General features: G+C 40.4%; 1 protein-coding gene across 1 annotated transcript in view; it reads right to left on the bottom strand.

The window, feature by feature from the left end:
- The window catches only part of DEK (DEK proto-oncogene), a 36,353-nt gene extending 20,727 nt beyond the window's left edge, over positions 1–15,626 (bottom strand). Inside the window, exons 1-7 of the mRNA XM_032247750.1 lie at positions 15,194–15,626; positions 14,651–14,801; positions 9,382–9,483; positions 9,049–9,158; positions 7,570–7,664; positions 6,213–6,333; positions 212–400 (exon numbers count right to left, since the gene is read on the bottom strand). Coding sequence (XP_032103641.1) covers positions 212–400; positions 6,213–6,333; positions 7,570–7,664; positions 9,049–9,158; positions 9,382–9,483; positions 14,651–14,792 — 759 coding nt within the window. The 5' untranslated portion in view covers positions 14,793–14,801; positions 15,194–15,626. The remainder of the gene's footprint in view (positions 1–211; positions 401–6,212; positions 6,334–7,569; positions 7,665–9,048; positions 9,159–9,381; positions 9,484–14,650; positions 14,802–15,193) is intronic.
- Positions 15,627–16,545: the final 919 nt, after the last annotated feature.

The following is a 16,545-nucleotide window of genomic DNA, read 5'->3' as shown; positions in this document are numbered from 1 at the left end:
AACCTCACTCTTTTCTGACTCTTATACTCTGACATGGCAATGAAACTAAAAGCCCCTTAAGGAAAAGAAATGGGTTCATACTTAACTATTTCTGCATCTTTAGAATTAGAAACAATAAGGAACTGCTTTTTGGCTGTACCTAATATATAGCAGAAATATTTAACTCTCCCCATGGAAAGAAATGATTAAAAAATATAGCAAAACATTTTACCTCCTCTTCACTTTCTTTATCTTCATCATCTGAAGACTCTTCCTTGTTTTGCTTTTCATCTTCATCACTACTAGATTCATCTGACAGAATTTCAGGACATTTGGTTCGCTTAGCCTTTCTTGCCATTCCAGAACTGTTCCGTTCCTTTTTGCTGCCTTTGCTAGAAGTTTTTTTAGATTTTGGTAATGGCTGCATAAAAAATGTATAAAGACAACATCAATCAGGTATAATATTTCAATCAATCAATTCTATTTTTGATCACTTAACTTCCTGCTCCTCTCTCAAGAAATTTTATTTACAAACCCAGCAGTTTTATAGAGAATTAACTTTAACTGTGTCAGGTTAACCTAATACTGTGTTACTAATACCATTTCATCTGTGTTCTAAACACCTAGTAAGACCCTTCTTAACTGTTGAGAAGTATGTATTCTAGCTTCTGACATGGGACTAGACGCTCAAGACACATTATGTTAAGCTCCAATAGCTGTTAATACTTTGTTGTAATATTTCAACTTAGGTTTCTAACTTATTTAATCCCTACAAGCATTAAAACTGTCACTGCCAGGGAAGCTCTTTGCTTTAGAAGGCCCAACACTCCAATCAAAGGGGCGGGAGAAAAACCTTTATTTTTTTATTTTTTTGGAGATAGTTGTTTGTTGCCCAGTAGCTGGGATTACAAGTGTGCGCCACCATGCCCCGCTAATTTTTGGATTTTTAGTAGAGAAAGGATTTCACCATGTTGTTGTCCAGGCTGGTCTCAAACTTCTGACCTCAAGTGATCCACCCACCTTGGCTTCCCAAAGTGCTGGGATTATAGGTGTGAGCCACCACGCCTGACCCATATAAAATATAAAACTTTATTACCAATTATACATCCTGAATTTATGAACTATACAGTTTATATTCATATTACTTCTGGCCTCTACTTTCAGTAATGTCAGGATCATATTCTCAGTGATGCTTCTAAGTAAACAATAAATGATGGGTATATTCATTATGAAACTAAGAATAAATAAATGTTGCTATTATTCTGATAATCAATTAAACTATGTATATTTAAAAGCAGAGATCACCTGAAGAAAATGAGTTGATTAAACAAAAATTTAATTTTTAAGTGTTTCTCAAGGAAGTTTTGCTAAATTCTAAAATTGAAAACCATAAAATCACCTAATATAAAGAATGTAAAAATACACATTACAGAATTAATATTTATTTCTAGGGTTGAGCATCTTTTATATATTTCTACCTTTGTAACTTTGTGTTCTGCAATAAGCAGAAACATTAAGGTAAAATTCTGTAACATAACCTTAAAGTATCCAATTATGTAAATGTCTGTGATAACTTTAGGCAGTATTTTTCATGCAGAGAGTAGAACCACAGGTCCTTTACCTCCCACGAAACTCCAGTCTAGGGGTCATTGTCACCTACACAAAAATTAAGAAAAAGTGGCTGCTTTGTGTAATATGGTGCTCTCTGGCTCACTGCAAACAAACCACAGGATAGCTTCTAGACTGCCCCAACAACCTACGCTTCCAAAGGCACACTAGGAAATAGCCAAACTAGGTCATTCCAGGAACTTGAAGTTAGTGGATCAAAGATGTGTCTCAGGGAAGATTCTTTATAAAAAACTGTGAATGCATACACTTTTCCTTGCTATGTGAGATACTACTATTACCAACTATTATCAGGACGTTAATCTACCTGGATAAATTCTTTGACAGCCCTGTTTGGAGAAAAGGTAACTCTCTCTTTCCAAGCTCTTACTTGTTATATGAACTCCAGGTCTCAAATGTATTAGAAAAACATAAGATCCCTCAAAATCTCAGCTCAGAAACCAGATACAGGTAGCAAGGACGTAACCAGTATATCGAATTATTAGTATTAAGACTGAAACAGGTTCTGGATAAATCTATTGAGGAAAGTGAAAGGATATTACGTTATTCAAGTAACCGATCAAAATAATGCAATTCCTCAAAGTAAACGAGGAGTTTCAAAGCCAAAATCCAAAATATACAAATGGTTTAGAGTTTTCCTATGCCGACTCTAAAAATAGTTAAATCTATTTATCAAAATCAGTGTCAATAGCAATATCTCTTTTTGAAAACAAAAACTGATTAATAAAATGAAGTACATTAGGAGGATAGGAAAGCAATCAACGACTAATGTTGTGTTCATTTAACAATCGAAAAGCTTACAGAAGAGAAAAAGGAAACTTCTGGTAGCAGAGAAAACAGCTCTAGGCCAGACACCATGGCTCATGCCTATAATACCAACAACTTCGGAGGCCAAGGTAAGTGGATCACTTGAGCCCAGGAGTTTGTGACCATCTTGGACAATATAGTGAGATCCTGTCTCTAAGAAACGTAAAATTTAGCCACACATGGTAGCATATAGGTATAGTCCCAGTTATTTGAGTGGCTGAGGTGAGAGGATCACTTCAACCAGGAGATCAAGGTTGCATCGAGCCATGATCATACCATGACACTCTAGGCAAGAGTAAAACACCGTCTCAAAAAAAAAAAAGAAGGAAAACAGCTTGAGCTTGATACCATCAAATTAAGAAGTAATCATCATAGGGTCACATATGAAAAACTGATAGAAGAGCTAGATTCTATATGACAAGAAAAAACAGATTTTCACAGTGTGGTTCATGGACTTTGCGGTGTCCTGAGACCTTTTTAGCAGTCTATGAAGTAGAAACTATTTTCATAATAATAGCAAAACTATTTATTTCCTCTTTTCACTCCACTGACATTTGTACTAATTGTGCAAAAGCAAAGGAAAGTAAAGGTGGGTAAAACTGAGGGCACCTTAGCACTAATGAAGAAAGCAATATGTATTAATTATATTCTTCACAACCACACACCAGCACAAACAACAACAACCAAAAAAAGGTAAATAGTTTCACTTAATAATGTCCTTGATAAAGCAATAAGTAACTCTAAGGTACATGTCTTTCTATTATCTGTGACAAAATAGAAGTTCAACACAAATATGTCTACAATTGAAGTTCAATGGTTTTCTCAAGGAAAAGCATTTGTGTAACTCAGTTCTGAGTTAAACATGCTCCAAGCTCCTTTTCCACAGAACATCACTTTTTTTTAGAGACAGAGTCTTGCTCTGTCTCCCAGGCTGGAGGGCAGTAGCATGACCTCGGCTCACTGCAAACTCCACCTTCCAGAGAACACTACTTTTTAAAAGAACAAATATAGCCAATTCAGATTTAAGTGTTTGATAGCGATGATTTCAGAAATATTCAAGGTGAGCTTGTCACTTCAAGGAAAACTGACAGCATTTATCAACAATGATAAATTTTATGATTTTAAGTGGAAATTAGAATTCCGGAAAATTCATATCTACTACTGAGAACCTGACAGTTTCCCAAGGCCTAAGTATTTTGTCATGAGATGGTGTTTATATTAATGAACATGAATAACGACAGTGTTCAATAAAACACGTCAACATTTGGAAGATGTAAGTCAGGGAACCAATACTTACAAATGGTAAACGCATGTTAACAAAACCATGCATATGCTGATAAAAGACCCAAGTTTTGAGACCTACATTAAACACTATAACTAAGCTTTAGGAAACTACAAATTGTAGAGTTTTGGTTTTGTGTGGTATCAAAAGACAATATACACAATTATCTAAAAGGACTTTAAAATATTCCTTTTTTTTTTTTTTTGAGACGGAGTTTCACTCATGTTACCCAGGCTGGAGTGCAATGGCGCGATCTCGGCTCACCGCAACCTCCGCCTCCTGGGTTCAGGCAATTCTCCTGCCTCAGCCTCCTGAGTAGCTGGGATTACAGGCACGCGCCACCATGCCCAGCTAATTTTTTGTATTTTTGGTAGAGACAGGGTTTCACCATGTTGACCAGGATGGTCTCGATCTCTTGACCTCGTGATCCACCCGCCTCGGCCTCCCAAAGTGCTGGGATTACAGGCTTGAGCCACCGCGCCCGGCCCCCTTTTTCCAAATACATACCTATGTGAGGCTGGGTTTTCTTCACATATGTATTATTTTGAGACAGAATCTCATTCTGTCACAATAGGATGGGGTGTAATGACATGAATGCAGCTCACTGCAACACTGAACTCCTGAGTTCAGGCTTCCACCTCGGCCTCCCAAGTTGCTGGGACTACAGGAATGTGTCTCAGTGCCTGCTAATTTTTTCTTGAGACAGAGTCTCACTCTGTCACCCAGGCTGGTCGCCAACTCCTGAGCTCAAGTGATCCCCCTGCCTCGGCCTCCCAAAGGGCTAGAATTACAGGCATAAGTTACTGCATCAGGCCCTTCACAAATTTTAAGCAAAGCAATACAATGCAAAAGACTGGATGGGGCCAGGCACGGTGGCTCATGCCTATAATCCCAGCACTTTGGGAGGCTGAGGCAGGTGGATCATCTGAGGTCACTAGTTTGAGACCAGCCTGGCCAATACGGCAAAACCCATCTCTACTAAAAATACAAAAGTTAGCTGGGTATGGTGGCACACAACTATAATCCCAGCTACCAGGGGGGCTGAGGCAGGAGAATCACTTGTGCCTGGGAGACGGAGGTTGCAGTGAGCCCAGACTGTGCCACTGCACTCTAAGCCTGGGCAACAGGGCGAGAATCCGTCTCAGGAAAAAAAAGACTGAATGTAGAAGCAAATGGTAATCATGCTGTTTTCTCTTAAGCCAGACATTAAACAGATGTACAAAAACATAAAATAATGCCACTCTTTAATTATTCTAAAAAGTTATTTTTCATAGAAAATATTATTTTTAACATTTTAAAATAAAAATTTTCAGTTCTAATGTCGAATATAGTGAAGATCAAAAGAACTCATATTAAAAAATACCTCTTGGGGCTCTCATTATTTTTTTAAATGGGTAACAGTATCCTGAAACCAACAAATTGAAAAATCACTGAGAAAAAGATAAAGATAAAAATGTCTACCATAACAACTTTGTAATTACTTCTGAGGAAATAAGTGAACACCTTGCCACATTAAATTCTTAAAAATTACAGGTATAGCTAAAGTTAGAAAATAAAAAGATAGTATTTTGTCCTTAAATAAGCCAATTAAAAAAAAAAATCATCATACCCCTTGCGTTTGTAGTTGTATAACAAAAGTTAACACTTTAAATGTTCTTTATCTGTCCTTGTCCAGCTAATGATAATAAGGACCCAGGGCAGTCCAAAACAAAGTCACAGAGCTAATTTCTGGTTTTGATTTTTAATGCCCTCTCCCATCTCCAGAAGGCATTACTCTGAACTCCCAGACCTGCCAAATCTCTTCATACTTCCTTTCCTGTCAAGATGGGGAAGAATATAAAAACATTTGCTGACAGAGCTAACACTTACTGAAAATGCAAGGTCATATAACACTTCAACAGACATTTTAAGTCACCTATGTCATTTGTTACTGTTAAGTAATTAGGGTAAACCTACTAGGTTTTAGGAAGAGTAAGAAAACTATCAGGCCATTTTACTTCCACGTCCAGCTCCTGGGCTCTGCGCGGATTCTGGAAACCCAATCCAGGTAACTTGTAAGAGTTAGCTTTTAAATATCACTTTTTAATAACTTATTCCAGGATCTAAGAAAAAATTCAGTTGTAATATACTCCCTATTTTGTCTTTCTTCACTTGATTACAGGTTGCATCCCTTCTCTCCAGCCTTGCACCTCATCCTTGACCCAGCCTTTCTATTTTTCCAGTGTCTTCTAGATACCTAACCCGGACTACCGGTACATTCTGTCCCTTCTGATATTAATTCACTTTTCTAAACCTTATATCGCTTGTATCTGATTTGAAGCAACATATCCCTATGGCAACTATACTATTTCTATCATGAAATTATTGCCGATATGTCAACAGAAGGTATATTCTTTCAATGTAGACATTACTGAATACTGACAGCAATGCTGCTATTAACCCAATTTTTGTTTCACAGAAAAATGTAGAGTCTATGAATAACTGATTTGTTACGAAAAAAGTAAAAACTGATCCTCACTTTGCCAGAAGGCTTTGGATGCATTAAGAAATTCAGGATCCTCTTCACTAGTTCGCTGTTTACACCTGATCTCTCCAAATCAAGAACCTCACAGATGCTCTTTAACATGGCATTTCTAAATCTGAAACAGAAAATGAAAGAAACCAAGGTGTTAATATAGGAAAGCTTACAAATGTTCTCCACAATACAAAGGGAATAGCCAACCAAACTGGCTCGGTTACACACATTAAAAAAAGTGGCCAATGTTTCTCTGAATCTTGCTCTTAATAATCATGACTAGTACACAACTAAATATGATTAACAATTAAAAACACCACTTACTATTTAAGTTGTACATGCAGTATAAGAACAAACTAAATAAATTAACTAGAAAATTAAGTACAATGTTTTCAATACTATAAAACTCATGGCCTTGGTAATTCTTCTTCAATTAAGTATTACATTTTCCCCAACAGCATTGCTACTATGTTTCAATGCAAGAACAGGTAATTATCTTTATTATTTGAGATCTTAAGTAAAAGGCATTTAATAAACAAAAGCTTTAAGAATATATCATCTTGCTTGCATTATCATGAAGAACATAGTTTCCATAAAATTGATTATCTTCAAAACAGTTTAAATGGTTTAAGCCATTTAAACAGAGTGGCTGACAGCAGACAGGAATGGGAAAGATTACTACATTCTCTTCAGACCTTCTGAGTTTTGCACTCTAAATGATTAACCTGTGTGTGTCGTTCTTTGAGGAAATAATTTCTTTACTTTTTCAGTAATTGGCTGGGCACAGTGGCTAACTCCTGTAATTCCAGCACTTTGGGAGGCTGAGGTGGTCGGCTGACCTCTGGTCAGGAGTTTGAGACCAGCCTAGCCAACATGGTGAAACCCATCTCTACTAGTAATAATAAAAAAAAAAAAATTAGCTGGGTGTGGTGGCCCATGTCTGTAATCCCAGCTACTCCAGAGACTGAGGCAGGAGAACTGCTTGAACCTGGGAGGCAGAGGTTGCAGTGAGGCAAGATTGCGTCACTGCACTTCAGCCTGGTCAACAGAGCGAGACTCTGTCTCCAAAAAAAAAAGTTTTCCGTAATCTTTTGTCTTTTTCTAACAGATGGGGTCTGGCTATGTTGCCTAGGCTGAAGTGCAGTGGCAGCCATTCACAGGCACCATCCCACTACTGATCAGCATGAGGGTTTTGACCTATTTCATTTCTGACCTGGGTTGCCTGCCTTGGCCTCCCAAAGTCCTGAGATTACAAGCAGGAGCCACCGTGCCTGGCCCGAATGTGATCATTTTGGAAACGTTAAAAAAAATACACTTAAAGCATGTTGATCAAAATATAGTATTTATAAAAATAACTCACTTTTTCAACATTTCTTCCTTTTTTTTATACTGGACACTTCCTTTTTCAAATGGAAAGCCACTGAACTGACCCACATTCTTCTTTAATGAGGACACCTGAAAATGTTTCTTATTAATGCTATTTATTACCCAGTAATGTACACAAGAAAAAATTCAAAGACAATTCAAAGCCAACATCTTTATTTTTATATCTCTGTGTAAGTCACAGTACTGGCTCAACAGTCAACCAATTCAATATTGGTTTAATATTCAACATTTCTTGTTCAAAACCGAAAAATATATTTCTTACTAATATATTTACATTATAAAAATCCTACAAACTTAAGTCTCTGAAAATAACAATTTGAACGAATTTTCATTGGGGAATTTTTACCACAACCAAAAGGTATCTGATAGTACCAGGGGATGTGGAAAGCTACTACTTAAAAAGATATCCTTTTCATAAGTAATGAAGTTACTAGTAATATTTCTTCTTTTTCAAATCAAGAAGTAAAGGTCTTTATTCTTTAAAAGAAAAATGAGTACCACAAAAAGTTAATACCATTTACTAGTTATCGGACTTGTATAAATTAGATTGGTTTAAAGATTAAATGAGATTAATAGACATGAAAATAAATTACGTCATGTGTCAGACATTCTGTTCTACTTTAGACATTCTAACACCCGACTTTACTTTGCCCATGTACAACTTAAAGCAGAGTTTTCTCAATTATATAAAATATTAAGTTATATGTATAGTATAACAACGATCCTTTAGTAAAGAACTATCACGCAATTCACCAGGTATTTGCTCAAAATGAGACACAACTATACCAAATCACTTATTCTGAATGTCCAGAAAATACAAAAACATGAATTTCTTTTAATACATTTAAAAGTCACTAAAACCATCACAATTTGGATTTCATAATTTGAAACTTCAGTCTGAAATAAAAACTACTACAAGGGCCCTAGAGCTGGGCACACTGGCTGATACCTGTAATTCTAACACTTTGTGAGGCTGGGGTGGGAGGACTGCTTGAGCTCAGGAGTTTGAGACCAGCCTGCGCAACATGGCAAAATGCTACCTCTATAAAACATTAAAAAATTAGCCAGATGTGGTGATGTGCACCTGTGGTCCCAGCTACTCAAGAGGCTTAAGTGAGAGGATCACTTGAGCCCAGGTGGTTGAGGCTGCAGAGAGCCATGTACTGCACACTGCACTCCTGCCTGGGTGACAGTGAGAGATCCTGTCTGGAAAAAAACAACAACAACAACAACAACAACAAAAAAACCAGAAAAGACAGAGTCCTGGATATTATAATCCCAGTTGCTAATACCTAGCTACGCATCCTGTGATAAATCACATAGTAAGTATATATCTCAGTTTGCTCAGTCATAAAGTATGAAAACTGAATTAGTGGACCACTAACATTTACAGAAATTATGATTCCATTGCGAAGTAATATATAAGTAGGTTAAAAGTGTAAAAAGGTCTTACAGTGCCTGGCCTGTTGTAAAGCAGTTTGTGTAGATTTCTAAGTTCATCAGTTTTCTTCTTACTTAGAAAAAAATGTATCCTCTCAATTTCACAAAGTTTCTGCCCCTTTCCTAGAAAAAAAAAATCATAATTAAATACCTATTGCTTATTAATACATTTACAAATTTAATAAGAATTATTTTTACAGCATAATTTACATGTAACTCTGCTCTAATAGAGCAAATTAAATAAAGTATAAAACACTACCTTGCTGATACTGAGCACTACTAACCATCATTTTCACAAATTTAGGCACTTTAACCATAAAATGAAAGGAACCTAGAACATACTTACCTTGTGCAATTGTAAATGGCTCTCTCTGTAAGGACGAGACTTGCATTGTCAACCTCTCCACTTTTTTCTTTTCCCTCTTGCCTTCAACGATGAGACTCTTTTCTGGAAATTAATTTAGTATTTCTTAATTAACAAAAAGCTTAAAGATTATACCAACTTTGTTAGATACGCATGTACAACAAAGTCCCAAAACCTAATACTTCATTCCTCTTCTGAGTAGGGTTTTGGGAAGCAAATGACAGAAAAGATCAAAACACCTGGTAAGTTAATACAGCACCAGGGAAATTTTTTTAGAGTAACATTTTACTTACCTGGCAAACTCACAGGGACTCATTATTTTAAAAAAATAATTAGAAACCAAACAAATTTTTATCCAACTAAAATTATTGCAATTACAGTCTAGTCACTTCAGTTGTCAAAAAATCTAGCTCTGTTTAATCTTTGGACATAATTCTATTTAATAATTGTGATTCAAAGTTTGCTATACTTCAGAAATAATCAAGTTTAGACTGGCAGATTAAGAACTTCAAAAGATATATAGAGAACAATAATAATTTAGTAAACTGACAAAAGAGACACAAAGACCTCCAACACAACAGCCTGAAGTATCAGGATAAGACGAAACTCTCCAAGTTTACATTTAACACAATCAACTAGGAGAGCACTACTTTGTAGTTTATGAATAATGTTCATAATGATGGCCATAAATTACTCTGAAAAAAGTTAAACTGTTTGGTCCAAAACACAAGACAACAAAACAAAATAAAAAAACTATGGCTGGGTGTGGTGGCTCACGCCAATAATGCTAATGCTTTGGGAAGCCAAGGCAGGAGGATCGCTTGAACCCAGGAGTTTGAGACCAGCCTAGGCTGAACATATTGAGACCCTAGCTCCATTAAAAAAAAAGATCTAGAAAACAAAATTCAAATTTCAAAATTCGAAACATTAAGTTCCATTTATCTAAAATAAAATCATTTTTGGAATCAAAAAAAGTTAGATAAAAGAATATTATATATTGTTGGAGGTTCTGCCATTTATTCAAATGAATGCCTTAGTTGTACAAAGCTGCACTCAGTCCTAAGAGGGCATAAATGGATGATTAAGACTGTACATCTTTTGAAAGAGATGCTACTAAAGAAATGAGACATAAATACATGCCAATGTAAAAGATAACAAAACATCGTAAGAAAGATATAATACAAATAAATTGCTGTGCACTGAGAAGAAATTATTTCGGGGATAGGGAAAACGGAACAAAGCATTGTGCTGGCCTTTAAAGAACTTAAATTTAGTAATGTAAGGATTTGCACAGAAAGACTATGTCAGGACAGAGCTATCAACATGTATATTCTGGCCATGTTGCACAGAATGAAGAGCAAGCACACTAAAACAACCCCTACTATCACTCAACTTCATCAATCTAGTAATTTAAACTATTTGCTTGCCTCTAATTACCAAATACAAGCTAATGACTTCCCAGTCAATCTCTAAGCCATGGCTTTCTTCTGAGATTCATATTAACTAATATGGTCTCTCAATATCTGTGAGGGATTGGTTCCAGGACTACCCTCAGATGCCAAAATCCATGGACGCTCAAGTCCTTATTTTAAAAAAATGGTGTAGTATTTACACATAACCTATGAACATCCACCCATGTACTTTAAATCATCTCTAGATTACCCATGACTAATACGACTTAACTAATATGTAGATAGCTGTCATACTGTATTGTTCAGGGAATAATAAGAAAAAAATCTGTTTATGTTCAGTATAGATGCAATCATCCATTTTTACCAATCTGTGGTTGTCTGAATCCAGATAAGGAACCCACAGATATGGAGGGGCAACAGTATCACCTGGCAGCTTCAATTCATGTTCTATAGGTATTTAAACTCAAATCATCCAAAAGAAAAATCATAATCATCTCCAAACTTGCTCACTTCATCAATTTTTTTCAGAAAACATTAATACCATCCACCCACCTGCCAAAGACAGAAATCTAAGAATCATCTTTTACTAGTCGTTTTTCTCATGTATCTTTTCCCCAAAACCACTGCCAGTTTTAGCTAATCGGACCCCTTCTTTAGGACAGACTTCAGAGAATGTATGAGAAAGCCTGGGTGCCTGGGCAGAAGCCTGCTGCAGGGGTGGAGCTCTCACAGAAAACGGCAACTTGGGGCCAGGCGTGGTGGCTCATTCCTGTAATGCAGGCACTTTGGGAGGCAGAGGCAGGCAGGTGACTTGAGCTAAGGAGTTTTAGACCAGCCTGGGCAGCACAGTAAAACCCTGCCTCTATAAAAAATACAAAATACACAGGCATGGGGAGGAGGTGTGCCTGTGGTCCCCGCTACTGGGGAGGCAGAGTCCAGTGAGCTGAGATCGTGCCACTGCACTCCAACAGGGTGACAGAGTGAGGCCCTAGGAGGGGTGGGATGGGGAGAGGGGAGGGGGAAGAAATAAAAGAAAACTTATACTAGAGCAGGGTAGAAGGAAATGGGGGAGGTGAACCCCTTTGAATCACTATCAAGGTTCCACTGGCTAGTGGAGCTGTGGGAAGGGGGCTGCCACCCTCCAAGCTCCAGAATGGTAGAGCCACAAGCAGTTTGCAACCTGAGCTGCCCAAGGCCTTGGAACCCCTTACCCCTTGAACCAGCATGGCCTGGATGCCACACATGGGAGTATAAGGACATAATTTTGGAGCTTTAAGATTTAAAGACTGCCCTGCTAGGGTTCAAACTTGTATGGGGCCTACTGGACCTTTCTTTTGGCCTTTCTCCCTTTTGGAATGGGAATTTTATCCAACGCCTGTACCACCATTGTATTTTGGGAGTAAATAACTTGTTTTTCATCTCACAGGCTCATGGGTGGAAGAAACTCATCTTCAGATGAAACTGTGGACTTCAGACAGGATTTTTGAGTTAATGCGGAAACAAGACAAGACTTTGGGGGACTACTGTGAAGGCACGACTGAATTTTGAAATGTGAGAAAGACATGAGAATAGGGGAAACAGGGATGGAATGAGATGGTTTGGATGTTTGCCCCCTCCAAACTTCATGTTGAAAAGTGATTCGCAATGTTGGAGGTGAGGCCTGGTAAGGTAAAGAAATCATGGGGGCAGATCCCTCATGAATGACTTAGCATTGTAACCCTTGGTGATAAGTGTGTTCTCTCAAGTGTTTGTTGGTGTGCACCTCTCCCTACCACTTGCACCCACTCCCAAATGGGATGCCAGCTCCCTCTCTACCTTCCGCCATGATTGGAAGTTTCCTGAGGCCTTCATCAGAATCTGGTGCCCTACTTCTTTGTACTGTCTGCAGAACCACGAACCAATTAAACCTCTTATCTTTATAAATTACCCAGCCTCACCTCAGGTATTTTACAGCAACGCAAAAAAAAAAAAAAAAAAAAAAAAAAAAAAAAAAAAAAAAAAAAAAAAGGCCTAATACAGCAAGTATTTCACCTTCTGGCTTCTATGATGCCTCAATACTTAAACATTCAGGGTTAAGTAGAATACAAATTTTCACAATTCTACTTGGCCCACAACACCTCAAATTAGTAAAAAGGACAATAAATCAGAGCTATAATAAACCTGTCAGGGAATAAACTTTTTACAAAATCATGTTTTAAAAAATAATTTATCTAGAACAAAACATAGGATGCTTGGCCATGCAGATGGTTTGTGCCCATAATCCCAACACTTTGGGAGGCAAAGCGGGCAGACCCCCTGAGGTCAGGAGTTCAAGACCAGCCTGACCAACACGGAGAAACCCCATTTCTATTAAAAATACAAAATTAGCCCAGTGTGGTGGTGCATGCCTGTAAACCCAGCTACTCTAGAGGCTGAGAGAGGAGAAACGCTTGAACCTGGGAGGCGGAGGTTGCGATGAGCCGAGATCGTGCCATTGCACTGCTGTCTGAACAAGAGCAAAACTCGTCTCAAAACAAACAAACAAACCTCAAAAAAACAAAAAAAAAATGGGATTCTTCTAACCACCATTGTCCCCCAAGAATTACTGTGTTGGTCATTTACAGTATAATTACATGACTTCTAATTTTTTCCTGACATGAAGAAAATTCACCATTTCTTTGGTATCTTAACCTTGCCCCCACAAAAAGATTAAAATACAAACAAAAAATTGGAGAAAAAGTGCAGACTCTGGCTGGTAAGGAGATAGTGCAGCCAATTTTGTTACTATATTAAAAATAATTTTTAAATAACATACTATAAATAACATACTATTGAGCAATCATTTACATAAAAACTTATTTACATAAAAAAGCCATGCTTGACTTAAGTCCTTCTTAGGGCACATACCACTTTAAACAAACAAAAGGCACACCTTGTAATCTTAACCCAGATTGTGACCATCGGCTGGTTGAGGCTTAAAAAAAAATCTGGGTTTGGGAAGACAGCTTCAACCTCTTCCCAAGTGTGGCTGACTTGAAGCAATATAAGAAATAAACCCAGACTTGGCTAATATCAAAGAATGCTAAAAGGTGCCACTTTGATTTTTAAATGGCTGGAAACACGTCAATTGGCGGGTACACTTGAAACAGACACTGCTGCATCCTGGATAAACTGACACAGCACACTCCTCAATGCCGTCAGGTTTCTGTTTCACCCCTCCAGTCAAATCAGGGTTCATACCGCCCTCCCTTAAAGCAGGCTCAGTTCCGAAACCGAGACGTTTAACTTTCAGAGTTCACTTTTCTCATTTTTAACTACTTTCTCAAGTAGCAACAGCTTTCACCGCTGTTTGCCAGGGAGAGAAACTTTTTGGCAGATACAAAAATATTTCCAAGTATTCAAATACTTCCAGGTCTAGCCTACATAACTTCAGTCTTAACGGGCTGCACTAAGACCTTACAATAACATCGAAAGGCAACAGATGTGTAATGAAACGGACAAAATTAGAACATCCACTTAGCAACTTCAAAGGTGCACACACGGAGTTAAAGAAAATCAAATTCAGGACCTACAAACTTCCCGTCAAATGATGAAAAGTTAACGAGCATTTAGAGCGGGCATAAGTCAGCTGCACTCCAATACATCACTACCGCTCTAACAAATACTTTAAAACCGGAATACACAAAGTTAATTCCACGCAATCGCTCAACACAAAAGCAGATAAATTGTGCATGCATTCGCGCTGAAAAATCACTCCGACTTTTATGCCTCTAAACACCAAAAGAGCAAGAAAACTGTTTCCTGGGGTGGGGGGGACTTCGGTCTGAAAAACCCATCATTTGGGATGCAACTCCCCCCACCTTTTTCCTCCTCCTCCTCCTCCTCGTCGTCCTCGTCCTCTTCCTCCTCGCTCTCCTCCCTGGGACCGGGCATTTCGGGTTCCTTCTCGGACGCGGGCTCGGCGGGGGTTCCCTCGCCCTCTGCAGGGGCCGAGGCAGACATACTGTGAACCTGCGGGCGGGGAGAAAGCCGGACGTCTCGGTCCCCCTGCTGTCGCGGGCAGGACCCGGCGGCCACCTTGAAGGATGCAACCCTTCCCGCGGGACACCTGCCCTGAAAGTTGCCTCTTCCCGTAGCTGGGACGGCAGCGCTCAGTCCCCAGGGTCCGCTTCCCTCCCGCTCCGCCCGCCGCCGTCCAGGGATTCCCGAGGCGGGAAAAAGCGCCCGCGGCCCTGGCGGGCGCGCGCCCGCTCGGCCTGCGCCGTTCCCGGCCCGGCCCGGCCCGAGCTGCCGGCCCTCCGCGTCCCCTCCCCCGCCACAGGCCGCCGTCCAAATGGCTGCGTCCCTCCCCCGTCGGCCGCGGCGGGGCGACCCGGCCTCCCGCGTCCCGACGCAGCCCTCACCGCGGGTCCCGGCCGCCGCGGGCCTGGCGTGCGAGGGCACGAGGAGGTTCTAGGAGACGGCGGCGGCCGACGCCGAGGAGAGGGCGCGCGGACCGCTGTCTGGCGTGACGCTCACGCCGCGCGCTCGGCTTCCTAGAATCAACAAGATTTTCAAAATGGCGGTTCGGGAAGGAGAGCGGGAATGCGGCGACCAATCAGGGCCGCGAGCTGGGAGTTGGCGGGCGCGGGGCGTGGGAGGCGGGGCGGCCGGGCGCCTCCGCGGGAAGCCCGGGCGGGCGGGACTGCGAGGGTCTCGTCGGCCGCGGAAGGAAGGATGCGCGCTCCGGGCTCTCCCCGGCTGCGCCTGGTGTTCGGTCGGCGCTCGGGCCCTGAGGTGCGAGCGGGCTGTGTCCTGGGTGGCGGGCGGGAGCGGGAGGTGAGGCGGCCTGGCCGCGAGGAACGGAAGGACGCTAGGGGGCCTGCGTGTTTATTGTCTCCACCGTCGCTTCCCGGAAAAGATGTTGAGTAGTCCCGGGCCGGGGAGGGGCGCGGCGGTAAAGAAGTTTAGAGATCCCTGAAGTCGCTGTCGACAGTGTTTTTCCGAGGTGGAGGGGAATTACTCAATCAGCGGTCTCATCAATGCCCCAGAAATCATGCTGGGTGATATATAACTCCCCAACCTGCTGTGTTTCTGAGGACCCCGTTGCTTTTAAGGTGCATTGCAAGGAAAAAGACCCTACCTGCCACGTTGAAGGTTCACATAGCCAGCCACATAGATTTACACCCCTGTGGATATAGGGGGAAAGGCTCCCTCCCACCCGATTCCTTCCCCTCTCCTCTCTCACACACACTACTATGTTTTAGAATAGAAGAAATACGTAATTTGCCCAGGTCCAGACCCTTCTCCCAGAGTTCTGGGCCATCTCTGCAGGTGCTTTTTACATTCAACACTGCAAACACTCAAAGCAATATCTTCCCCGCTCGATGCTGCCTTCTTTTGTATGTGATTTCCTTTATTTTCTCCCAGCTCTTCAACCAGCAGCTCACCCAATGGATCCTTGTACTCAGTGGACTTAATGGAAATACGGTCAGTGAAATTTGCTTGGATTCTGGATTGCAGGACAAAAATTAAACAGTTTCTTTGAGTCTTCCCTTTTCCTTTTGTGCCTCTTCCAAAACATACGCCAGTGGTGTCATTCCTACTACCATTTTCCACACTATTGATTCCACTCACATCCTATCCACAGCTGTCATTCCTTGTTGCCTGACTTGTAGTTGAAGGATCAGAAGTTTGTGTTTCAGCCTTATTTGTGTTACAGCTCTTTCAGTCCTGCCGTTTGGCAGGCCTTCAGTTCTTGTCCTGTGTCCAGGGA

Source organism: Sapajus apella, unplaced genomic scaffold (assembly GCF_009761245.1).
Source record: "Sapajus apella isolate SASKATOON/1434 unplaced genomic scaffold, GSC_monkey_1.0 scaffold63, whole genome shotgun sequence".
Taxonomy (NCBI): domain Eukaryota; kingdom Metazoa; phylum Chordata; class Mammalia; order Primates; family Cebidae; genus Sapajus; species Sapajus apella.
This window is presented reverse-complemented; position numbering and strand designations above follow the sequence as displayed.